The sequence below is a fragment of the Panthera pardus genome, unplaced genomic scaffold (genome assembly GCF_024362965.1).
Source record: "Panthera pardus isolate Hobbes unplaced genomic scaffold, ASM2436296v1 HiC_scaffold_12, whole genome shotgun sequence".
Classification (NCBI taxonomy): Eukaryota; Metazoa; Chordata; class Mammalia; order Carnivora; family Felidae; genus Panthera; species Panthera pardus.
In genome coordinates this window covers 10392240-10418494 of record NW_026526677.1, presented here as the reverse complement: position 1 = coordinate 10418494, position 26255 = coordinate 10392240, and the positions used below count along the sequence as shown (strand labels likewise).

At 54.1% G+C, this 26255-nt stretch overlaps 1 protein-coding gene across 1 annotated transcript; it reads right to left on the bottom strand.

The window, feature by feature from the left end:
• On the bottom strand, nt 1–18713 carry VPS37C (VPS37C subunit of ESCRT-I). The gene is given in 6 exon segments (XM_053899649.1): nt 1–594; nt 596–823; nt 1579–1661; nt 2351–2522; nt 5910–6007; nt 18596–18713. Coding segments are annotated over 6 exon segments (1083 nt in total). The 5' UTR covers nt 18603–18713; the 3' UTR covers nt 1–99.
• Nucleotides 18714–26255: the final 7542 nt, after the last annotated feature.

Sequence of the window (26255 nt, the reverse complement as noted above, 5' to 3'; positions counted from 1 at the left end):
CCAAGTCCACCTGCAATTTAACCTCGAATCTCAGTGGTGGGCGGGCCAAAGGTTGCGGTACAAGGAGAAGTAGGGAAGGGCCGAGGGCCGGGACTGTGTCTAATATCCGGGCCAGGAGGGCCCCTGAGGTGCCGGAAACCCATAGGGAGGGGCAGGCCCGGGAGGGTAGGGCGGCTGGGGGACGCCTGAGGGCTGGGGCTGGCCTGGGAAGATGGGGAGCTGGGGCTGTGTTGGGTAAGGAGGTTTTCCTCCAGTCGAGAGGTAAGGGGCCTGTTGAGGATAGCCAGGGCTGGGGGCCCGGCTCCCCGCCAAGGGGTATCCGGGGCCAGAGGCACCAGTGGGGGCCGCGGGATAGCCTGGCCGGGGGGGCGTGCTCCTTTGTGGGGACCAGGGGTAGCCCGCGGCAGCCCGGGGTCCCGGCTGGGCTGACGGGTAAGGGGGGCCCAGAGGCCCACTGTAGGAAAAGGAGGGCTGGGACACCACGGGGAAGGGGGCCGGCTGGAGCGCGCCTTGGGCGGTGGGGCCCACGGGCATGCCAGGAGACGGGCTGTAGGGCAAAGGGTAGGGAGGCACGGCCGCCGGTGGCGGGGGGCGGCTCTTCGGCCACAGGGGGTGTCGCCGGGGGGGCCGGGCGAGGCGGGGGCGGGGGGCGCGGAGGAGGGGCGTCACCAGCCGGCTCCTGGGAAACTCTGGGCTTCCTCATCACATCCTGAAGCTTCTCCACGCGCACCCTGCGCAGGTGAGACAGCATCCTCATGGAGGAGAAGTTCTCCAGAAACGTTTCCAAGGGCACCTCGCCCTCCAGGAACTTCTCGGCCATGGCCTAGAACAGATAAGGTCTGGTGACGACGGGCCTGCCTGGGATCAAGGCCACCCGTGTTCCCCGGCTGCGCCCCCCCCACCTCAGCGCACTGCAGCCACCCCCTATCTTCTCTGGCCTCCGTTTGGGAATTTCTCCTCGCGGCCCTCATCACTGCCGACACAGGCTACCTGCGCTCGCTGGTGTATTCCGTCTCCCTCGCCAGGGTGTCAGCCCCTGGAGGGCAGGGACTACTGTGGCCATTGCTGTCCCCCGCCCCTGGCGCTGTGCCGGGCTCGCAGCGGCTGCTGCCCGTATATGATAAATAAATGCATGGACACCAGCTACTCGGTTCCTACTGCAGGCGGGCCCCGGGCTGGGAGGACCTGGTAGCTTCCGGCACCCAGAGCACGGAGAACTGGAGGGAGCCAGTCTGCCCGCAGACGGAAGAGACGGCCAGAGGGAAGCAGAACAGAGAGGCCAGGCCGCCAGGGAGGGGCCGGGGGCCCGGCTTCAGTCCTCGGGGCTCCTGCTGCGCCACCTCGTACCCACGTCTGCCAGCTGCCCTGTGGCCCGGCCGGCAGCTGCCCTTCCGGCTCCCGCCAGCGGGACCAGGCTCCTGTTCACCCCATCCACCGGGACCGATGGCGTCACTCATCTGTGCCACCGTCTAAAGCCCCCTGTCCCGACTCTACAGGCACCCAGTGCTCGTTCCGAGGGCTCCTGCTCCAGGGGCCGACGCTACCGCCGGAAGAGGGGGGTGACGACGGCCATCTTACCTCAGACTCTTCTTCAATCTTCATGCCTTCGATCTGCAGAAGGTCTAACAAGGTCTCTGGCTTCAGTGCTGAAGCAAACTTCTCTGGAAGGGAGGGCAGAAAGATCAACATTCTGAAAGCACCTCTTGATTCGGTGCTGGAGGCTAAGGTCTGGGCGAAGACCTTCGGAGTGACCCCTGTGTGTTCCGAGGTCCGGCCGCTGCCCTGGGGTCTGCTGTGGAGCCCCAGGTGGCCCAGTTCCCTGAGGTCGCCTTCCTAGGCAGAGAGGAGCTCTATCCACCGAGCCCAGCCCAGACCTTGGCTAGCCGGCCTCCCCAGTGCCACCCGATGCCAGCAGGAAGCAAAGATGCACCGGCGAGCCCCAAGCCTGCTCGGCCTCACTCTCTGAGCATCCGGCTTCTTCACTGTCCAGACCAGGACAGCCCCTCCCACCTCGCAGATGGCAGATCCTGGGACGCGGAGAGCCCGGGGCAGCCCTAGAAACCGGAAGCTGGGCTGGTGGCGTTGTGAGCAACAGCACGGAATGCAGGCTGTCTGGATCCAGCCCAAATCTGGCCACGTAACCCTGGCCATGTCCCTGACTCTCTCTGAGCCTCATTCTTCTCATGTTTGAAACAAGAACAGTGGTACCTCCACTAATAGGCTGTTGTGAGAAAACGTACGGAAAGCACTTAGCACAGGGGCTGGGGACACGGTCGTCCTCACTGCTGGCCCTTTCCTGTCCGGGGGCAAGGACGGGGACCTATTCCAGCAGCTCCCAGGCCGCCCCTACCCAGCTTCGCCTTCTGCTCCTGGCACCGCTCCACAAGCTTCCGCAGCTCCTGGTACTTGTCCGAGAGGTTTGAGCGGCTGATCTCCAGGGGACCTTGAAACTCCAGGTTCCGCTCAGCCAGGCTGCGGTTGGTGGCCAGAGCCATCTCTCGTTCCAGCTGCAGGTCCTGGACCTAAGGGAACAGGATGTGGACCGGGAGAACCCTCCCCACCACCACCACTCACCACCGCGGCAGGCTGGACCGGGGGCTTCTGGGACGCATCACCCACCGCGGCAGAAGTGGGCGATGCCCCCGACTGGAGTCCGATAGACCCGGGTTCGGACCCCGAGCAAAGCACTGTGACCCAGGCACCTCATCCCACACCCTCTGTGGCGGATCCGTGAGGAAAACGCACTGACGGTCGGCAGCTTTGCCCACGGCCACGGGGGAGCAGGAACAAGGCCCACCAAGGGCCGCGGACGCCTCCAGGAAGCAGGGGGACCAATTAATAGGAACAAGTCAGAGGCTTTCTAGGAGGGAAGGGACCAAACTCCCAAGCCACTTCTCCCCAAGCTTCGGAGGCAAGAACCCCACCGTGAGGTGCGCTAAGGTGGCCAAAGCTAGACCACAGGCCGGACGTGCATGAGGCCCCAAAACAGTCACCCTGAGGATGAGAAAGGCAGGGCCAGACCGTGACACTGACTCAGGAGAAACTTGTCCTTGCCTCCGAGGCCACAGGCATGCCCTGCAGAGAAGCTGTGCAGATGAGCGGGCAGAGGGGGCCCCCAAGAACTGGAGTGGAGTCTCACAGCCAGCAAAAGGCTCCCACCGACACGGGTGACCTGTGGCCACCTGAAGCCAGCCTTTGCCCCCGGACGTCGCCCCCTGAGAGCACCTCCCCAAGCCAAGCAGCACTCTGGCCCTCAGCCAGGTCCCTTGCTGCCACTAGCGGCTGAGGCGGCAGCCACAGGAACCCTTCCCGGACCTGCTCTGACCCAAAGCTCCCTCCACGTGCCAGGGAGTCCCACCACCCCTGAGACAGTGACACGTGGCACCAAAGAGAGCGTTCAGCACCCAGCAGAGGGCTCAGGGCACAGCTCAGCAAAGGGCAGCTTCCATGTAGGGGCCACCCTGGTCAGCACGTGATGGGCCAGCTCGTCCTCCACCAGGCCATGGGGACCCGGGAAGAGGGGGCTTCCGGGAAGCCTGCCCTCCTGCTGATCCCCAGCCACAGGGCCTTGAGATCCGAGCTCAGGGGCAGGACTGGAGCCTGCTTTTCATGCTCCAGACGGGGAAGAGGGACGTCACATCCGCCTCCCCTCCACGGTGCAGCCACTGGGGCCCAGGGATCATGGGCCTGGCCGTGGTCTCTCTGGTCTCCCTATGACAGCAAGCTGCCTCCACATCTGGGCTGTCTGTATTTGCTGCCACTAACACTCTTTTGAGTCACTGGGCAAGCTCCAGAGCAGGAGGCCTGAAGCCCTCTGCTCAGCTGCCCCTTACACAGAACGTCTGGCCCTCATGTGTCCACTGCCTCTTCCCTGGGTCTTGACCAACAAATATATCTAAGCTGTGTCATTCTGCCCTACGCCTTGCCCTATGCATTTCTGCCCCCTCTCCCACGGCCTCCCCCAAATCTTTCTCCACTGGGGGGGTCACTATGAAGCCCGCCAGCTGTCACTTAGAAGAGGTCGATACCACAGTTCCGGAACCCCCGTCAAAAGAGTTCACCAGCCTGCCGCGACCCCACCATTCACTGCCCTGTGTGGACACAGGCCCCCTGCTACCTAGCTCTCTTTTCTCCAAGCAGCGTCCACATCCCCAAGTGAACCAGCTCCTCTCTCTCTCTGCACAGCCACACGGCGACGAGGACGTGTAAAATTGTGTTTTATACGGACCGTGGTGGAAACCTCGTCCAAGGGCTTTTTGCAAGCCTGAGGAGCCTGCCCTGCTTCACTTTCCCTTGATCCCAGAAAGCTTTCCCCGCTGAGGATTCAAATCGATCGGTCAGGCTGGCGGCACGCCACAAAATTCACGTTGCCTGCAGCCCAAGAGGTTGTGCGGCCATTTTCTGTACTTCGACGTAGATTCTATCGGCCTGCTCAGCTTGGAAGTCAAGTAGTGATACTTCTGTGAAGGCTCGCTTCTGCCAAGTTGCACGTGCCATTCAGAGCTGGCCTTGGGATTCCTATAACCTGTGCTCACGGCAGAGTCAAGAAGCGCTTGGCGCCCGGGGCGCCTGGGTGGCTCAGTCGGTTGAGCATCTGACTCCCGACTGTGGCTCAGGTCATGATCCCGGGGTCGTGGGATGGGAGCCCCACATCGGGATCCTCACTGAGCACAGAGCCTGCTTAGGACTCACTTTCTCTCTCTCTCTTTCTCTCTCTCTCTGCCCCTCCCCTGCTCGAACACACTCTGTGTCTCTAAAATTAAAAAAACAAACAAACAAAAAACCCTGCTCTATGCCCAGCACTATGCCAGCTGAGGCAGACCCCGGCAGTCACGGCCTAACTGACCACAGAGGCAGGCCTGCAGCTTAACCGACACAGGCTTTGCTTTCTGTCCTCGCGGAGCGGGCTCAAGGCACCAGGATGTGCCACGGAGCGCCCCCACCTCTCTTCAGACCCTGCCCCCTACTGCGTCCCTGCCCCCACTTCGATCCCTACCCCCCAGCAAAGATTGCTCATCTGGGTAGAGGGGCAGGTCGCGGGGCGGGCAGCGAGAGCACAGGCGAGGAAGGGCAAGGGAATACAGCCTCGCTACGCACCCCTACAGAAAGCAGGAAGAAGCTAGGCGGGGTGGCTTCCCTTCTGTCGGGAACAGGTCGTGAACCCCCAGAAAAGACACACCAGGCCTGTTCATAAAATAAAAATATATTCCAAGCGCCCCTCAGACGAGCTCGGCATCGCTTGTGCTCGGGTCTCCGCCCGGCGTTAGGGGCAGCGGAAGGGGCTTCCAGAACAGTGGGCAGGCTGGCGCCGCTCAGGGCAGGACCGCGGTATACCCAGCTCTCGGCCACGTCCAGTCTCCTGACCTCACAGGGGGAGTCACGGTTGAGGACACAGGAGGGCAGGAAAGCCTTTATAAAGTGTGGAGCTCTATACGTCTGCAAGGGTGATTTTATTCCCAGGGGGACTGCGGAGAGCGGAGCTGGTTAGGCGCCCTTTGGTGGAGGAAACAGGACTGCACAGGAGATGAGCCCAAGAAGGGCTCCTCCGGAGACGCAGGGCCACACAAGGCCCCTGGGGAAAGGCGACTACAGAACAGTAGCAGTACCTTTAGAAACCTCCAGATTCAGGCTGGAACAACAACGTGGGGACTCCCGGGGCAGATGGGTCCCCCCGAGTTCACATGGGGGCCCTGGACGCCCTAGCACCGCCCCCTAGAACTCCCAGAGGGCCCGGGAACTGGATCCCAATCTCGGGGGCTCCTCCGGCTTGATCCAAACCAGGGTGAAGGCCACAGAAAAGGGAGGAGAATGTGGCCCCGACTCCCACCAGGCCGGCGTCCTGAAGCAGGGCCTCGGTCCCACCTGCTGGCCTTCCTTCTTCCTGGGGCCCCAGGACAGCCTTGCTCTACCTCAGGGGACTCCAGGGCCAGCCGGTCAATGGCCTCCGGGTCGTTCTGCATTTCCTCCAGCTCCTCCAAGGTCTTGCCTTTTAGTGTCTCCATCCTCCCTGTGAACACAGAGCGAAGCGAGAGACACGCCACGGTTTTCCGACGATGCTTCCAGCTCATTCCGGCCACCCTGCCATCCCCTGTCCCCGGGGACACCAGGAAGCCACTCCTTCTCCCAAACCATGAGCAACAGGTATGTGAAAGCACTGGGCAGCCAGAGGCAAAACTGGGATTCCTTACGGTGCGGGATGAAACTACCCAAGGTGCACACGGGACAGGGCAGGACAGGCGGCCAGGGACAGAGACTACGTTGGCCCCAGGCCGCCCGTGAGCCCCGATGCCAGCATGACCTCCGCTAAGTGTCTATTTCTGTCTGAACCAGAAATACACCCAAACCTTCATACACGGGGGCTCTGCGGCCTCAGCATCACGGGCTCAAGGGCATCGCAGCTAGTTTTATCTAGCGCACCGACAACCTTGGGCTTCCCTCAAGTATTCTCTGCAACTGCAGTCCCCTCCACGTGCCACAGAAACGGACCGTCACATGCAGGTCTCCTTGGAGAAGAACGACCACAAAAAATAATCAAATTGGCCCCTAGGGCAACGGGAAGGCAAAGGACGCTGACCGACCCACAAAGAACATCTGCTTGGACGGGAGAGCTGGTTTTAGCAACCCTCCCCCTCTGTCACTCTGCCCAGAGGGACATCGATTGTCTGTGTGACAGAGGGGTCACAGCCAAGCCCCGAGAGGGAGCCCCGGGGACCTGGAGAAGGCAGCACAGACACCCCCAGCACACTCTTCCTTTCTGCTGACAGGATTCCCCTGCTATCTTTTCCAGAAGCACATTTTTTTTTTTAATTTTTTTTTAACGTTTATTTATTTTTGAGACAGAGAGAGACAGAGCATGAACGGGGGAGGGGCAGAGAGAGGGAGACACAGAATCCAAAACAGGCTCCAGGCTCTGAGCTGTCAGCCCAGAGCCCGATGCAGGGCTCGAACTCACAGACCGCGAGATCGTGACCTGAGCTGAAGTCGGACGCTTAACCGACTGAGCCACCCAGGCGCCCCCAGAAGCACATTTTACAGCTTCGATGTAGATTTTTCTCATTACGAAAGTGATGTTAGTTTTCAAAAGATTCCAGGTTCGAAAGATAGCAAGACCTGGAAGCCCCCAATCCTCCCGGGTACTGTGCTCAGCTAGCGCGAGCCGACAGTGATGGTTAATCCAAGGAGGTGCTTTGCAATCAAGGACCAAGGTTACGCCCGTGTGGTCGGAAGCGGCCCTGTCCAGGTCTCAGTTTCCCCGTCTGCAATGGAAGGGGCTGGCATCTCCCAGGTCATCAGAAAGATGAAAGGAGAAACGGATCAGAGGGACACCCACCCCATTCACCAGCAAAGCACCGGCTGACTCCTCATGTGCCGGCACGGCTGTTAACGGTACTCCCTTCTGATGCTCAAAAGTGCCCTAGTTTCGACAACAAAATACAGGGTCACCCTCCTGAGAAAGAGCTAGCCAAACAGAGGCACCACCACCGTCTCTTGTCTCCTGAGGGTTCAGGGTGGTCCCGAACCTCTGAGGCAAGGAATGCCAAATGCAGGTACGCGCCTGAACCCCAAGGGGAAGCCCTCTGAAAACGCAGGCGCCCCAGTCCCAAAGGTAGAGTTCTGTGTCACTAGGCCAGGGCGGGCCCAGAAATCCAGGATCTCCCTCGGGGATGCTGATCCAGCTGATCCAGGGCCAGGTTCCAAGAAAGGCGACAGCTCCCGGCTAGTCGGGTGACCGCGGAGGCCACAGGTTACTGGGCACCGGAGCGCATGCCTTTTGCATGTGTGGTCCCTCCTGATCCTGCCCCGGGGGCAGGCAGTTGGCTCCTTCCGGGTGGGGACCAGGAAGATCAGGAAACGGCAGCCTCAAAATTCAACACCCTTCTGGTCCACGTCTCACCCTGCTGCTCCAAAAAGCCTTGGTCTAAAAGCTGGAGCAGGGGAATGGCAGCTAGAACAGGCCCCGGGAAGAACTCCGGAGGCACGCTGCCACCACGTGGCCAACCGAGGGGGTCGGCCATCGACGGGACCCGCAGGACAAACGGGAACCTCCCTGAGCCTCCGGGCCTTCATCAGCAGAATGGGCCGGTGTGAGGCTCAGAGAGGGAGGGCAGGCAAAGCGCTAGCTTAGCGCAAGGTCTGGCTTAGCGCAAATGCCGGCCCGAGGCTCCAACACCACAGAAATTACTTATTAGGCCTCCGGCGTGGCCCAGATCCGGCTGAGAACTTGCCGGGCCTTCGCACCCACAACAGCAGCAGCGCCCAGCCGGGGTCCAGGCACAGAACAGGGTGTCTGCCCGCTCCTGCGGTCGGGGCTGAGCGCAAAGAGCCAGGGGCCAAGGGAAGCTCCGGGGTGGGGGGGGGCAGCTGGCGGACCACACACCTCCGGCAAGGTCGGCAGGGCGTGTGCGGAGGCCCCAGCGGGTGCAGGCTTCATTCCTCCACACAGGGGGATCCCGTGCACCCACCGGGGGAGCCCCGAGCAGAGTAACCCTCCCCCAACCACTTCACTCGGCGGGTGTCGCGCTCCGTGTCCCACACAAGGCAATGTGGCCTCGAGCAACAGGTCGCGTACAGCTCTTGGTCTCAGGACACCTCCCACCCCGAACATTATGGAGGAACCCGAAGAAGGTTCCCCTGTGTGGAGTTTAGGTGTCGGTACTGACCATATTAGGTATTAAAAGCGAGCCATTTTTTTCATTTATTTATTTTTTTTAATGTTCCTAGAAGCTTTAAGTGGAACAGCCTGGGCTTGGAAACAACCCAATGGGAAACAACCCAATTAGTAAACGATCAGACGATCTGTGGTACGGCTGCACTAGTTATGTGCTAGTCTCCAGTAAAAAGGAGCGAATTGACGTAAACAACGTGAACGGATCTCAAGGGGATTCTTCTGGGTGAAGAGTCATTTCTGTAAACATGCTGCTTATATAACATAGGGGTTTTATAACCTTCTTAAGATGAGAAGGTGGTCTAGACGGAAACACCTGTTCATGGTGGCCAGGGAGAGACATTTTTCAAATACAAGAAGACGCAGGGCCCCCTGGGTGGCTCAGTCGGTTGAGCGCCCGACTTCGGCTCGGGTCACGATCTCGCAGTTTGTGAGTTGGAGCCCCGCATCAGGCTCGCTGCTGTCAGCCTGTCAGCACAGAGCCTGCTTCGGATCCTTTGTCCCCCTTTCTCTACCTCTCCCCTGCTTGCGCTCTCCCAAAGATAAATATTAAAAAAAAAAAAAAAAAATATGCAAGCCCCCGTATTCCATTAGCCACTAGAACAATCATGTGATCACGTGCCATGTACCCTCCGAAAACCCCACTGTATACTCACGCGAGAAACAAAGTAAAAAGGAAAAGGTCTTAGCTCATGAGAATCATCCTGATCTCAAAGGCAGCCTGCAAGGGTCTCAAAGACCCCCAGAGGCCCTGGAAACACACTTGGAGAGCCACTGGCCTAGCGGTTAGGAGAACGGATTCTGCAGTCAGGCTGCCTGGGTGTGATTCCTTCCCTGCTACTTAGAAGCCGGCTCATTTAACCTCTCGGTGCCTTAGTTTCTCCGTCCATGCCTGGCACTCAGTGCACACTCCACAAATGCCTGCCGTTACAAGGACCCCGACCACAGTGAGTACCACTGTCACCCGACCTCACGGAGGAGGCTCGGAGAGGAGAAGTAACTCACCCGAGGTCACACAGCTGGGTGAGTGACTGGGGCAGTGCCCTCCCCAGTCCGGGACTTCGCACCACGTGCCTCACAAAAGCCTGAGTTCCAAGTCTTCTCCCAGACCCAGAACTCTCCAGGGCTCTTAAATGAATTTTAACGGAGTTTTCATTTTAACTGAGCTACCCAGGGTCAAACCAGTTTGGCACCTGTTGCCTTGCTTTCCCCTCCCTCTGAGGGAACTCAGGCGGGCCCAGCCTCACCTGACAGAGGAAAAGCAAAGACCCTGGAGAGGAAGGGATTTGTCAACCGGTCCACGCGGAGGCACAATGAGAACGCAGGGCTCAATCTCCTGTGTTGTTTCTACGGAGGGACCTCTGCCAGGACCTGAAACGCACCTCCCTCGGGCGCCTAGGGCTTGGCTCGTATAGGCACGGTGGGGCCAGGCAGGAGACAGGGGTCTTCAGCCCGGGGACTGAGGCTCCAGGTTTGCAGCCCCGTGGCCGTGGGCCCAGTGAGGCAGCATCAGAAGCAGCCACCACGGTCTCAAGACCAACCAGCAGAACAAGGAGGCTAACGCTCTCCAGAAGAGTCCAGGCGAGGCCACGTCCACGGGGAGATTCATACAGCGCATGCCTGCTGCACTGTCAGGCTTCCAGAGGCCAGGAGACCCACAAGACGCAGAGGCCAAGTGGGGGGGGGTCTGCGCTGGGCTGGAGGCCCAGAAAGCACTGGGTGCCGGCCTGACTGGGAGGCACTGACACAGAAGCCACCCTATAGCCACCCCAGGAGACTGGCTTCCTCGATGGGCTTGCCTTCACCGACCACTTTTCCTGTTCCCCCCCCACACACAAAAAGGGAAATGATTTGATTAGAGAAAAGCCACCAAAACAAAACCTTTGTCAAACATTCCAGTATTTTATAACCTTCTGAACTGTTTTCCCGCTGGGGCTGACACAGAGCTCTCGATACCTCCGTGTATCTAGTGTCCATCCTTGAACCGGCAGTGAGCGTGGGCGTTCGATGGACGTCCGTGAAAGCAGAGTGGCCCAGTCCCCTCCCCGGGGCGCACAAAGAGGGGCCTGATGTTGCTACAACCTGCACGAGGCCACTGCTGCTTTCACCAGGGACGGGGACGGCCACGGCACCGAGGATGTCACCGGTCATCAAAGTTTGGCGGGAAGCTACTGTAGACACTTAGCAAGAAAGGGGACTCTGCTGTGTTAAGAATGGTGGCCAATCAAGAAATAAAATTAGCTGCGGTGCACGGAGGTGTGTGGCCGCTCCACGTGACAATTTTTCTCTGCCATCTAAAGCCCCACACCTGGCTCTGATGGCCTTGAAATCCCTGCGACACAAATCCCCGTACCATCTAGCTGGTGACCCGGAAAATCGCCGTCTTGCAGACAGCGGGAATTCTCCCCAAAGTGGGCCATGAATGAAGCACAGATCTCTTCAGAGACCACGCTCTCCCGGCACTGTCCCTGCCTGGGACGCCCCATCCCCAGGGGGGGTGCTCCTAGGTGCCAAGGTTGCCCCCACTTCCCTCCCAGGTAGGCACCTTCGCGTGCACCTTCTTGAACTCGGAAGATCAAAGGGACGGGAGAGTGTTCTGGCTCCTGTCTGTGATGACTATCCCGGCCGCTCCCCGACTGGGAAAGATGACCGCCCCCATATCCAGAAAAAGAAACATCTCAGCCCCGTGGTTGCAAAAGACCACTCTCCTGTGTCGATGCCATTTCACTGCGGGCTTCAGAACAGGCCCCTTAGCCAACTCTGCCATTAGTTTATATAATCACTCCAGTAACTAAAGCAAACATGAGGCTTAATTATCCCTATTTCAGAGATGAAAGGAAGCCCAGAAACAAACAGGGTATTACCCAAGGTCCTATAAGCTGTTGGGGTCACACCACGGGAGGCCCAAGTCTCCTTCCACCCCTGCTGCTGTAACATCACAAGCACCTCTGCCCCACCTGCCCTGCCCTTCGTAGGAGAGCCACGAAGATGCTTTAGTTATAAGGCTGCCCGAGATGCAGAGATTACAATCCCACACGAGCACGCCAATTATCCAGGCCCATCCTGGGTCCCCACCTCCGGGACAGAGGTGGCTCACGACCCCACCCTCCGACAACAGCTCAGGCCTGGGCTGGCAAGTGTAATCTTGTAGGGATTTATCGTGGCTTCCCCTGCCCTTGGAAGCTCCCGAGGCCTTTCAGAAGTCACAGAGCCACCCCCTGATTCTCAGGGCCACCCGGTGAGGCTGAACACAGCAAGCACTTCTCTGGGTTCAGAATTTGGAAAAGGAGGGGCAAACAGGACATTCTGCCCAAGGCCCGCAAAGCAGGTGCCCCTGAAGCCTGGGCACCCACCACCAGGAAAATCCAAATCGGCACTCCTCAAAGCAGCTGTGATCAGGGATGTTACAACGCAGACAACCGGGACATTATGGAGAAGTCATCTGGGGACCCCCGGTCCACGGGCTTTGCTTCTCGAGCCTGACAAGTGCAATCACCACGCCCCTCAGCACCCCAGGCCCTGACTCAGACCCCCGTCTGCTGGCCAAGTTGCCCAGGAGGATGCTGGGTACTTCTCAGGTGGGGTCTGCAGGAGGGGACAGGGGAAAAGACACGGGCCCCCTTGAAGGCAGGGGGATGGTCTTGTTCACCTGTGTCTCCCCAGTGCCTGGCACAGACCCTGGCCCACTGATAGCTCACAGCAGGGCTTCCAGAAAAAACAGACCACGGCAGGGAGGGAGAGGACAGGTCAGTCAGCTGGCAGACAGTCATATGCAAGATGTGGAGATTCAAGAACAGGACTACTTCCCTTTACCACGCCTTCCTTCATCTCTCTATGCCTTCACTGAGCAAATGTTTACGGAGCAGTTACTACCCGCCAAGAGCTGCACAAGACCCCAACTAAAAGGAGGAAGGATGATTGGGGGCAGAGGGGTGCAAATAAACTCTGAGTTTTTACTATGCACCAGGCACAACCCCAACATATAAAACTGAGGCCAGGGGCACCTGGGTGGCTCAGTCAGTTAAGCGTCTGACTTCGGCTCAGGCCATGAACTCACAGTTCGTGGGTTCGAACCCCGTGTCGGGCTCTGTGCTGACAGTTCAGAGCCTGGAGCCTATTTCGGATTCTGTGTCTCCCTCTCTCTCTGCCCCTCCCCTGTTCATGCTCTGTTTCTGTCTCAAAAATAAACATTAAAAAAAAAAAATCTGAGGCCAACTCCCCTCGACGCAATTCAGTTTTTATTTATTTATTTTTGAGAGAGACAGAAACAGCGTGGGCAGGGGAAGGGCAGAGAGAATCCTAAGCAGGCTCAGCGCTGCCAGCACAGAGCCTGATGCGGGGCTGGAACTCACGAAACCGTGACATCATGACCTGAGCCGAAACCAAGAGTCGACGCTTAACCGACTGAGCCACCCAGGCGCCCCTCGATTCAGTTTTAAAAAGCAAAAACCTTGAGAACCCATCACGGTGAATGCAGGGACGAGGGGCCGTAGCACAGGTGGGGACCAGTGGAGTGAGGAGGGGAAAGGTGGACGGCTCTGAGGGGTGGGGGTGTCAGAGGCCTGCAAGTCCTCACTGAAGGGGGGCAGCTGGTGTTGGGACAGGAGCCAGAGGGCCAAGGGCAGGTGACAGCAGGGCCCTTGTAAGGAGCCGCTGCAGACCCACACAGCGGAGAGAGGAGAGGAGAAGGCTAGAGGCACAGGCAGGTGGCTCTACAGCATTCACAAGTACAGCGAGATAACACCTCTGTTTGGGGAGTGACACCATCGACTCAAAGGGAATCAGACCGGGAACAAAGTGGGAAAGGCAACGCATGTGCTAATCTGCGTTCCCTCCGCAAGGAGAGAAAAAGTCACTGTTTCCTTGCTAATAAAAAGGAAGAAAAACTTTTTGTTTTGTTCTGTTTTGTCTCCTCCGCAGCTCTCACCTACACCCGAGCCCATGAACTCGGGCACCCACCCAGGGCCAGGCAGGCACTGGCGTCAGGGGCCAGCCCAGCGCAGGCACCTCCTGCAGGAAGGAGGGCGGCCCAGAGCCGCCAGGTCTCCCGGGGAAGCCAGGAATGCAGATGCAGGGGACACCTCTCCCTTTTTAAAATTCCAGTAGCCAACACAAAAGTTGTAAAACGACGAAACGCCGGGTGGGTCCCTCCACGAGAGACACGTGCCCGGAGGACAGATGCCACAGAAAAGCAGGGAGGACAGGGGGATGAGGTGACAAGGGCACTGCACGGGCACCCTGGGCCCACCTTTTGCCACCAAGCGCTGAGAATGGGGGCCAACGAGGCTGGAGCAGCCACCAGAAGCAAGGGGACGGGGCCGCAGGTGCGGCCCCGGGGCCCGGGTAGTACGCACGCAACCAGGAGGGGAAACGAAGTCTCCGGCCACTGGCCCTGCATCTCTCGGTGTCGCCTTCTTTCCATCACTTGATATCTTGGCTACATCGATCTCACACGTCCGGAACAAGAGGAACACGATCTAGCGAGGATAGCGAGGCCCAAAGGTGACTACATGACACCCCAGGGGGTGGAGGCCAGAGGAAGTGCCCTTTCCCGCTGCTCCCTGGGGTGGGGTGGAGGGGGCTGAGGATGTCTCGAGGGAGAAGGGTGCCGGGAAGGGTTCAAATTCAGGGCCGCCTTCCAGATCTGTCCTTGATGGGGGAGAGAGGGGGACAACGCGCTGGTGGCTCTTGCTCAATCTCCATCTTTGCCAGGACTGTTCAGCTCAAAAACAAATAGTTTCAACTGATATCAGATCCTTTCCAAGGGTAAACGCTAAAAAAAAAAAAAAAAAAAAAAAAGTAAGGTTGCCTTAAAAAAGTCGGTTGGGCATCCTGATTCTTGATTTTGGCTGTGGTCATGGCCTCACAGTTCGGGAGTTCGAGCCCCATGTCAGGCTCCACGCTGTCAGCCTGGAGCCTGCTTGGGGTTCTCTCTCTGCCCCTCCGCCGCTCACCTGTGCACGTATGCACTCATACGGGTGCTCTCGCTCGCTCTTTCCCTCAAAATAAATAAACTTAAAAAAAAAAAAAGAAAGTAGAGGGGCACCTGGATGGCTCAGTCAGTTAAGCATCCGACTCTTGGTTTCAGCTCTGGTCACCATCTCATGATCTTTGTGAGTTCGAGCCCTGCGCTGTCAGTGCCCAGCCTGCTTGGGATTCTCTCGCTCCCTGTCACTCTCTGCCCCTACCCCCCCTCTCAAAACTAAATGAACTAAAAAAAAAAAAAAAAAAAAGTAAAGCAAAATGCAGCATTTTCTGAGCTCAGATCAGAACAAGGTATGCCAGCCTTGGAGCTGCCTGGTGCCTCTTCCGCCCCTTGTCTCTGTCTCAACAGTTAATGCCAGCTTTCCCCCAACAGGATGCAGAGAAAAGCACGGAATGTGGACTGATGCCCAGGGTCTGCGCTTTGGCTCCACAACCCTGGAGCTGTGTGACCCTGATCAAGTCTCTTCACCTCAGTTTCCTTACCTGGAAACTGGGCCCTGTGACGATAATCCTACCGTAGGGGTTTTGTGCCTCAGATGAGCACACGGCCCCGAGATGGCTTTGCAAGCTCCAGAGCACTGAACAAATGTTAATTATTCTGCCTCTTGGGGGTAATCCGATGATGCGGGGCGCCTCCCGACGCCCCTGGAGCTCAATATCGAGTCAAGCAAAATGACTGCCATAACTGAATCGGGGCCCAGACTGTGACTGGGCAGGGTGCCTCTGGATTTCCCGGCTCCCGGCTGGAGATAAAGCACAGCTTCCAGCCGCTCCCCTCCTCACCGCTCCCACACCACACTGACTTGCAGGCTGCTTCAAGCCCAAAATCACCCTGCAGGGAGCGTCGTAAAGGCCGTGGGCTTCTTGTACATTTCCCACAAGGAGCAAGTAGTTACCACAGCAACCTGTGCAGTTCCCTATGCCTGAGTTAGAGAGGCCTGGCCCCATCCCACCCCTCGTGGCAAAAACACCTGCGGTTGCCTGAGAAACCTTCCTATTCCCGCAGCTTAATGAGGATATATTTGTTGACCTGATCTAGTTTTCTTTTCCTAGAATGATTCTAGCCGCTCACCCAAGTATCAGACCATTCAGTCACTTGACTTCCCACAGGACTTAATAAAAGCAGATCAAACCATCAGGCACCGCTCACCTGGCCCAAAGCACCATCGAACTGACCTTTCCTTCAATTTGAAAAGTTGGTACGTAAGCACCAGAAGGGAGGCTTCTTAAGTCTTCTCTCTTTCTAAGGAATTTCTGGGGTTGGGAACTCCTCCCCACCCCCCAGTGCTAAATAGTTACGACAGCATGAAGGGAAGTGGAAAGAGTTCAGGGCTTAAGAACCAAATATTCCTGGACTGAAATCCCAGCTTGACCTTTTACTAGCTGTATGACCTTGGGCAAATTATTCCGCCTTTCTTACTGTTTCTCACTGGTGAAATGGGGCTAACGCTACCAACATCATGAGCTGTTGTAAGGACTTAAAGAGAATTCAGCGAGATCACTGCTAGAGGTGCCAGAAAAACCACCAGGCAGGCGTTCGGTAGCATTAATTCACACGCTCACACCTTACTTTTGGAAAACGCTGCCTGACAACCTGGCCAGATACCCAGCTAGGCTCAGGAGGGAGGGCAGGTCCCCAGGAAAGCTAAGGATGTGGCTTTCGGAAACAGGCTCCAAACCAACCTGAACAAAGATCCTCAAATATAAGTGCACCTGTACATCGACGGAGGGATATACAACCTCTCAGGACGAGGCTTTCGGAAGGCAATTGTCATCTTTACATAGTATTTATGTAACAACCACATGCTCCTCAGGTCTACTGAATAACTCTATCTGACCCCCTTTTCCCAGAGGCAGGCCCCTAAGTGAGAAGATCCAGGAAATGATGAGCCCATTTACTGTGCCAGACGCAGGGGGCACTCCAGAGTGGCCCAAGACTTCTGCGAACTGCCTCTACGGGCTAAGTGGCCGGCGGGGTGGGGGGGCTGTCCATCAGCAGGGGACAACCTATGGAGCCTGAGCCAGACAGCAGGATGTGGAGCCCCCGGTTAGTAAAGTCCCTGGATGACCCAGCCTGTCCCCTAAAGGGACCCTTCCCATGCCTGCGGGGCATATTCCCCTCAACAGCATTCCTCAACGGCATTCCAGAAGTGACTACCTCAACCGTCACCTTTTTCCCTCCCCAAACCACACTCTCTGCCTGACCCCCATTTCCATCATGCCCTCAGCTTCGCGCCCTCGCTCCCGATCTTCCAGGCCACCCGAGACACCTGTGATGTCCAATCACCAGGTTGTATCTGGTCATTGCTCCAGAGTGTTTTGATCCGGGCACCTTTGGATTAATTTTTGGAAGCAGTGCTTCCAGCGCCCTCCGCCCTCCAGCTTCCCTGAAAGCCAGCCATCCCCTCCCTCCCTGGTCCCCATCCCTCTAGCTGTCAGGACCTCCACTTCCATCCTCTTTTCCCACTTGCCCAGTGCACCTTGTTGCTTTGCTAGTTTTCCAAATTTCCAAAGTTGTTCTCCTTTAAAACATTCCCCCAAGCCCCCGGGGCACAGAACAGATCCCGGAAGCCATGCTCCTCCCGGAAGGGGGAGGGGGAGAGCCCTACTCTCCCAGCTGGTCTCCCCCAAAGCCTCAAGGGGGCCCTCAGGGCACCTTCCCAGAGCACATTTTGAAAAGCCCTGCCCTCATCCCTCACCTATGCCCAAGCCCCCCTCCTCCACTCTGTTGCAGCTGTGATATCTCAGCAGCAGGGCAGAGGGAGGGAGGAAGAGAGCAGGATGAACACTTTGGGAGAAAGAGCAAGAAATGCTTCCCAGAGGAGAGCTGACATCTGAAGGACAGGCAGGCATTCGCAGGATGGGGAAGGCACGGGAAAGGACCTTCCGGCCCCGGGGAAGGCAAGGGCGAAGCCAGGGTCATTCAGCTGGGAACTCCTTGGGGGCAGGGGCGGAACCAGGCTTTGCTCAGTGCCCCTCCCCAAGCCTCACCGTCCCACCGGCACAAGAGGAAGGAGGACAGTCCCCACGGATGGCGTGCAGAGCACTTGCGAGGTACAGGGCAGTGTTCCAGGCACTCTGCGCGCAGCAGCTCGTATGATCCTCACAACGCACCTTCACGGCCGTGTCCCCCTCGGCTTTTCTCGCTTTACAGACAAGACACCTGCGTCGAAGGAGTCTCGTGCCTGATCAGTCTCACAACGAGGAAATGCTAGAGCCTGAGTGTCACTGAGGGGGTCTGGCTTTACGGCCCGTCCCCCCCACCGCCGCACTCCACCGCCTCTCGGTCAAGCGCATGTCCCTGGAACGCAGTGCCCGGCCCCGGGGACAAACTTACTAAGTGATCGTTATTACTGATGCCTTTCGATTCGACTTCTAAAGAACAGGGCCTGGTCTCTCCCAATGGCACTGGGAACACTACCTCCTTCGGGCCTCGGCCCTGCAGGGGAAGCCCAGTGGCTAACGGCTCTGGAAGACACACAGCCCTGAGCCCTCGGTCACTACTGGCTAGAGACCTTGGGCAGGCTACCGCACCTCTCTATACCTCAGTTTCTTCTAGAAGACAGGGTTTTGACGAGGATGAAATGAATCACTGCCCGGGAAGTCTACTGCCCGGCTCTCAGGCCAGGCTCAACGAGCGGTCAGGATCTTCATCACCAGGGCTGAGCTCCCACATGGCCCGTTCCCCGCCTGGACACTGAGGAGGGGGAACTTAAGATTCCTCCAGAGACGCCATCAATCAACGGCACAACATAAATCCAATGGCTGGATGTGCCTCAGATCAATAACGTTCCGCTTCAGTCAGTATGGTGGCCAAGAAACAGGTTACTTGACAAGTAGCCCATTCTGGAAACTTCCCAACAGTGAAACCCAACCCAGACACTCTGCAAAGCCTCTTCCTTCTCTGGCCCACGGCTCAGTGAAAAGAAAACCGTCCACACCCACCTGCCATTTCCTTCTTCCTCTGCCCCAACTGTTCCGGTGATTCAGGAAGGTGCTCAGCCTGCAGCTGTCGGCCTCCCCACACCCGACACTGGCTAATCTGCACGGAGCAAGCTGAGCTGGCAGCTTCAATCATCCGTTTAGGAAGGGTCAGGATTGAGGTCAAGGCAAAGGCACACTCAGGACACATATCCAGGAGTCTGTATGAGGCCCCTCGAGGTTTGTCTGTTCAAAGTCCAAGGCAATGAAACTCGCTGTTCTTACCGGTTTGGGGCCATCCTAGGCTGGTAGAAGGTGAGACACCTGTAGACCCTACCTCTGCCGATGACGTCTGACACTATGAACTTCTCGGTGCCCCCCCCCCCCCACGCACCCCAAGGCGGGCAGGTGTGCCGAGGGCAACAGGGTAGCCACAGGAAAAGAGAAACTAGGCCAGAGCCTCCTCATATCTGCTCTCGACTCAGGCAGGGCTCCTCGAAGGTCATTATCAAACAAGCAAAGGCCATTACCAAATAGGCAACGCCTTATCAGCGGCTGCCCTGGGCTCTGCACTCATTTTCATCCTCTGGCAGAATGCCCACTCCGAGCCAGCCTCTCCAGCAGCTGCCCACCTGGTTCTAACAGACTTCAACCTCGCCAGCCCTCTCCCACATACCCCAGTAATCTCTAAAGGACACAGCCAGTCAGGGCACTCACATCCCTGCTTAAACCTTCCATAGCTCCCCAGTGCTTTGGTATTATATTCAAAATCTTGTGCTCCTTGGCTTGACAGGCACGGTCCTAGATCAACTGATCCCAAACCTCCCTTTTCATCTAGATCGCCCTCCACTCCCTCATGGGCTGCTCACCCTGCCCCAACTCTCTGTTCTACCCACTGGCCCCAGGACAGGCAACAGGCTTCCAATCACTTGACACACACTGTGCACCTGTATAAAGATGAGTGGGACGGGGACTCTGCCCCCAAGGCGTTCCCAGCCCTGCCATCCAGCCTTTGCTCCTCCTGCTCTTCTGCCTGGAATACTCTGTCCTCTGCCTCCTCCAGCTTGAAAATGCCTGTCCAGCCTTCAAATGCCAGCTCCTTCTCCCACCCTCCCATAGTGTTCTGGAAGTACCCGCCCAGCATTTAGGATACAGGGCTCAGCCAGACTGTGAGCTCCCCAAGGGCACAGCCCACACAGCCTGTGTGTCAGTCAGGTCTGCAACCCAGCACTGGGTCAGTGCCTAGCACACACAAGGCGCTCGATGAGAGCTGACCGCAAAGGGCACCTGCTCTTGGCCGACACATGGGAACAGGGACTAGATTTCTCTCCTGCCTCAACCAACCAAAAAGCCAGACAAAATAAATAAAACCATGATTTTTCAGACAATGGGCATCAGGCATTTCGGGAAAGTGATTTCTGAGAGGGAGGAACAACTGCCCTAGCTCACTGCCCAGAAAGGGGTTTCAGGCCACGATGCAGGGAGAAAGTACCCAGGCCTGCCAGTCTTGGAGGCCGACAATCTCCCCGGGGTGGGGAAAGCAAGTTGGGAGTCCAGGGAGGTCAAGGCAGCCAGACTTTATAGGAACTAAAACCAGAGAGGAGATAGCTACACAAAGGGAGAGCTCTGGAAATCTATGAAGGGTCCCCCTCCACTTTTTGGCTGCGTAGTACAGATCAGGATCAGAGGGAACGGTCCTTGGACCCAAAGTTGAGCCAAGAATAATTTCTGTCTCAGCCAAAGTGGAAAACCTAGCATGAAGAAGGTACTGCCTTGTTCTGATCCCACATGACAAAATTAAGAGCGAGTCTTTAAAGGATGAAACTGTTTCCAAGTAACTTAACAGTGTCCCAAAACAATGCCAAGAATATTTATAGAAATACAGAAATATCCAGCATCCATAAAATTCTCAACATCTGACATCAATCAAAAATTACCATACAAAGAAGCAAGAATGCTTTTCCATTAACAGAAACACTCAGAAATACAGATAACAGGGACGCCTGGGTGGCTCAGTCAGTTGAGCGTCCGACCCTTTATTTTGGCTCAGGTCATGATCTCATGGTTTGTGGGATTGAGCCCCGCATCATGTTTCAAGCTGACAGCACAGAGCTCGCGTGGGATTCTCTCTCTCTCTCTCTCTGCCCCTCCCCTACTCGTTTGCATTCTCTCTCACTCTCTCTCAAAATAAAGAAACTTAAAAATATATATACAGATAACAGAATTAGCAGAAAATGACATTAAAATGGCCACTATAACCATGTTCCATATATTCAGGAAGCTAAAGGAAAAAACTGAGTTGCAGAGATGGAAACTATGATGTCTGAGATAAAATGTATACCGGGCAAACGTAGCAACAGATGAGGCAAACGACAAAAGCTTGATAAACCTGAAGAAGCGACAATACGAACTATCCAAAACCACCACAAAGAGAAAAATAAAAAGACCGGGGAAGAAAATGAAGGAAGCATCAGAGAGCTGTGCAACAACTTCAGGCATCCTAAATACTTGTAACTGGAGTCCCCAAAGGAGAGAGAGAAAGGAGAACACAGAAAGTGTCTGAAGAATTAACTCGGCTCTCCAAATTTGACAAAATCTATACAAACCCACAGATCCCAAAAACTCAGCTGACCCAAGAACAATAAACCTGAAGAAAAGCACACCAAGGCATATCATAATTAAATTGTTCAAGACCAGCAATAGAAGAAAAGCTGCCAGAAGGAAAAAGGGCACATCAGGAATGGAAGCCCGAAAATCAGAGACACGACAGATTATTCATTTGAAATAATGCAAGCCAGAAGACACTGGAACCACATCTTTAAAAATGCTGAAAGTACGAGTCAATTAAGAATCCTATACCCAGGGAAAATGCCTTTCAATACCAAAGGCAAAATAAAGACTCTCTTAGGCATCCAAAAGCTGAAAGAATTCATCACCTGCAGACCAGCACTGCAAGAAATAGTAAAATGAGACAGACTCTGAAACAAAATGGATTTACACAGAGGGATGAAAAACACCAGAAATGATAAACATGTAAGTAAATATATATTTTTTTCTTTTTGATCTCTTTACAAAATAATTGGCTGTTTACAGCAAAAATCATCACAATGTGGGGCACCTGAGTGGCTCAGTTGGCTAAGCGCCCAACTTTGGCTCAGGTCATGATCTCACAGCTCTTGAGTTCAAGCCCCACACCAGGCTCCCTGCTGTCAGCACAGAGCCCACTTCGGATCCTCTGTCTCCCTCTCTCTCTGCTCCTCTTCTGCTCATGCACATGAGTTCTCTCTCTCTCTCAAAAATAAACAATTTTAAAAAATAATAATAACGATGTATTATGGGATTTATAACACACGTACAAGTGAAATGTGTGGTAACAATACAAAGTCCAGGAAGAAAGTAATAAATGTATACTATTGTGAGGTTCTTATACTATATGTAAAGTGGTATAATACCATTTGATGATAGACTGTGCCAGGTTAAAGACTCATACTATGAAGCTTAAGGCAACTGCTAAAAAACAAACAAAAAAGAGTTATAGCAGATAAACGAGGCAAAGGGAACAAAATGAAACCAAAAAAATTACTCAACCCCAAAGAGACCAGAGGAAAAAGGAAATGGGAACAAAGAATATTGGGCAAACTGAAAACAAATAGCAAGATAACAGTTAAGCCCAACTATACTAATAATCATATTAAGTATAAATATTCTAAACATCCCAATTAAAAGGCAGAGATTACAAAATTGAATTTTACAAAATGCAAAACCTACCTATACGTTGCTTACAAGAACCCACTTTAAATACGAAGGCACAAATAATTTAAAAGTAAAAGAATATAAAGAAATACACCAAGTAAACACTAATTTTTTGGACACTATCCATTTTTAAATTGTGGTAAAACATATACAACATGAAATTTACCATTTTAACCTTTTTTTAAATTTTTTGTTAATGTTTATTTATTTTTGAGAGAGGGAGACAGAACGTGAGCAGGGGAGGGGCAGAGAGAGAGAGAGGGAGACACAGAATCCGAAGCAGGCGCCAGGCTCCGAGCTGTCGGCACAGAGCCCGATGTGGGGCTCGAACTCACGAACTATGGGATCGTGACCTGAGCCGAAGTCAGATGCTCAACCGACTGAGCCACCCAGGAGCCCCCATTTTAACCTCTTTTAAGTGCACACTTTTGTGGCATTAAGGGCATTCACACGGTTATATTACCATCACCACCACCCACCTCCAGAAGTTTATCATCCCAAAACGAAACTCTATACCCATTAAACATTAATTCCCCATTCGTCCTCCTCAGCCCCTGGCAACCACTATTCTGTCTGTCTCTATGAATTTAAGTACTCTCGGAACCTTACGTAAGAGAAATCGTGCAGTATTTGTCCTTTTGTGACTGGCTTGTTTCATTTAGCATTATTTCTTCAAGTTTCGTCCAGGTGGTACTATGTGTCAAAGTTTCCTTCCTGTTTAAAGCGAGATAATTTCTATGTATGTATCACATTTTGTTTATCCGTTCATCTGTCGATGGACACTTGGGTTGCTTCCACGTTTTGCTATTGTGAATAATGCTACCGTGAACACTGGTGTACAAACATATTGTTTGAGTCTCTGCTTCTACTTTTTTCGGGCATAGACATAATTGGAATGGCTGGGTCATACGGTGATTGTGTATTTAATTTTTGGAGGAGTTGCCATACTGTTTTCCGCAGTAGCCGTGCCCTCGACTTTCCGACCAGCAATAAGGGTTCCAATTTCTCCACATCCTGTTGCCACCACTTCTGGGTTTTTTGTCATTTTGATTCGCATTTCCCTAATGACTAGTGTCGTTGAGTATCTTCGTGTGCTTAATCGGTCATTTGTGTATCTTCGGAGAAATGTCTATTCAAGTCCTTCGCCTATTTTAGTCATATCATTTGTTTCTGTTTTCTATTTTGAGTTGTAGTTCTGTATACATTCTGGATATCAATCCAACAATTTTTTGAAAGCTGGATTGCCTACATTAATATGAGACCATGTAGATTTCAGAGCAAAGAATATTACCAGGGACTGAAAGGGTCAATGCATCCAACAAAAACACTCCAAATGTTTATGCACTTAATAACAGAGCTTCAAATTGCATGAAGCAAAAACTGATAAAACTACAAGGAGAAATGAACAGACCAACAATTACAGTTGTAAGTTTCAATGACCCCCCTTTTTCAATAAGGGATAGAACAAGTAAACAGAAAAGCACTAAGCAGTTAAGACCTGAACAGCACTACCAGCCAACTCAGCGGACATTTATACCACACGCCAGACAGCAAAGCAGGAAACACCTTTTTCCCAAGTAGTCACAGAACACTTACCAGGGAAGATCATATCCTGCGCCACAAAACACGCCTCAGTACATTAAAATGTTTTAAGTCACACAAGCTACATCCACTGTTTACAAAGACATTAAGTTAGAAAGCAGCATTTATTGGACAGAAAGAGAGTAAAGTAAGAGGATATGGCTGACTTTGTGTCTTCCACTGTTTGTAATCCTGCTGAGGAGGAATCACATGAATTAGCAGCGGGACTAAAAGTACTGCCGTGTCTTCAATGCTAGGCATACCTGACCTGGGCTATCTGTTTGATAACGTATTCATGGTTGAGTCTCTCCTTCTCTCCACTCTCCAGCCCATCCTAAGCCCCAGGGGCCCCACCTAAATCACGACAAACCTGTTTGGTATTTGCTCAAGTCTTTCACAGAAACCAGCGAAGGGAAAGAGAAACGCAGTGGAGGGAGCACCTGCGAAGTAACATGCCTTTTAAAGCTCCCGAATCCTCAGAGACATCGCCACGACGGAGATCTCTGTTACAGGGCAACTATCCAGGAACAAACCGGAACCTTATGAAAACTCCAAACTCTGAGCAGAAACTAATAGAATTTTGGAACAACAGAGATCCAGTGGGATTAAAGCAAGGTCTTCAATGACCTAATTATGTCAGCCTGGAAAAACCCTACTGGTCCTGGCCAAAAGTATCGGGAAATGATCCTCATGGCTAGTTAGCCTGATGCCCTCTCAACAGCAGATCTATGTCGGAGTAGCAAATTGCACAGCAGTAAGTAAAAAGAAAACGAGAATCCTTAGAAATAATCTCAATTCCAAGAACAAAAATCTACAAGCCCCTGAAAGTGGTGCTTCCCACTCAGTCGGTTAAGCAACCAACTTAGGCTCAGGTCATGATCTCACAGTTCGTGAGTTCAAGCCTCGTGTCGGCCTCTGTGCTGACAGCTCAGAGCATGGAGCCTGTTTCAGATTCTGTGTCTCCCTCTTTCTTTGCCCCTCCCTCTCTCTCTCAAAAATAAATAAACATTTAAAAGTTTTTAATGAAAAAAAAGGTGGTACTTCACAAATCTGACTTACAGTAAGAATTACTCAATGCATGTGTTAAAAATACAGATTCCTGGGACCCCTCCAGACAAATCTCCAGAGGTTTGACTCTGTATTTTTAACAAGCATCACAGATGATTTTTTTTTTAATGTTGTTGTTGAAGTAGGCTTCACGCCCAGCGTGGAGCCCAACACGGGGCTTGAACTCACGACCCTGAAATCAAGACCTGGGCTGAGATCAAGAGTCCGATACTTAACCGACTGAGGCACCCAGGTGCCCTGCATCACAGGTTACTCTTAAGGTCCAGCAAACACATGAGCTTTGAAATGAGACTACCGGGTTAAAAAATCCCAATTCGGCCACTTACTGGCTGTGTGACCAAATTATGTAACACCTCTACAACTCACTTTTCATCTGTAAAATGGGATCACCACCTACCCTGAAGTATTCTCAGAATTCAGTATGCTCACAAAGCCCCTAGAACAGTGCCAAGAGCACATGGCAGTCAAGAAATCAGACCCACTGCTTATCTAAATGAACAAGTCTAAAATGAAATGTTCCACCTAATGGAAACTACAAAGGCACCAAGCCAGTTTCCAAGATAATCGAGGAAAAAAGCCTTTCTGGACACTAGGACCACCAAGAACAAAGACTCTCATCTCACTTCAGCGCCCGATATTTCACCCAAGCCCTTCCTCCCACCCAGAACCACAAAGTCCAGGCCTGGGCAGGGCCGCAGCTCTGCACAAGAGCCCAGGAAAGTCACTCCTTCCCAAGTCCCTCTGTCACCGCCACCTCCAGCTCCAAGACTGACAGTCCTGAGAGTCAGGTGGCAGCATCTTGGGTGCAATGACTCCTGGAAAAGAGGCAAGGAGCCAACGAAGGGAGTGGAAAAGGGCTGAGTCAGCAAGAGGATCACTGAGACACTGCTGAAGCGAAGGGAAGTGAGTCTGTGAAGTTTCCAGAGCTAAAGGTGGACGTTCCTGGGGTGGATGAGCCCAGACCCTGTACTAAGAAAGTCCTGACGGTCTCAGGGGCTGAAACGCCAAGGTGTAGGGTCAGCTCTGCCAGGAACTCACAACATAGCCCCGGGTTACTCCTTCTCCCATCCATAAAGTGGGAAAATAAGCACCTCATTGGCTGTGGGGACGAAAGGAGGAATCAGGCACATACTGGAGATACACAGACACACGCATACCACTGCCATCTGTACCCAAGAACCAGACACGTACTGGAAAAAGTTAGACAGATAGATATATAGAGATATATAAATAATGTACGTACACGTATAAAATACACACACACGCACACACACACACCAAT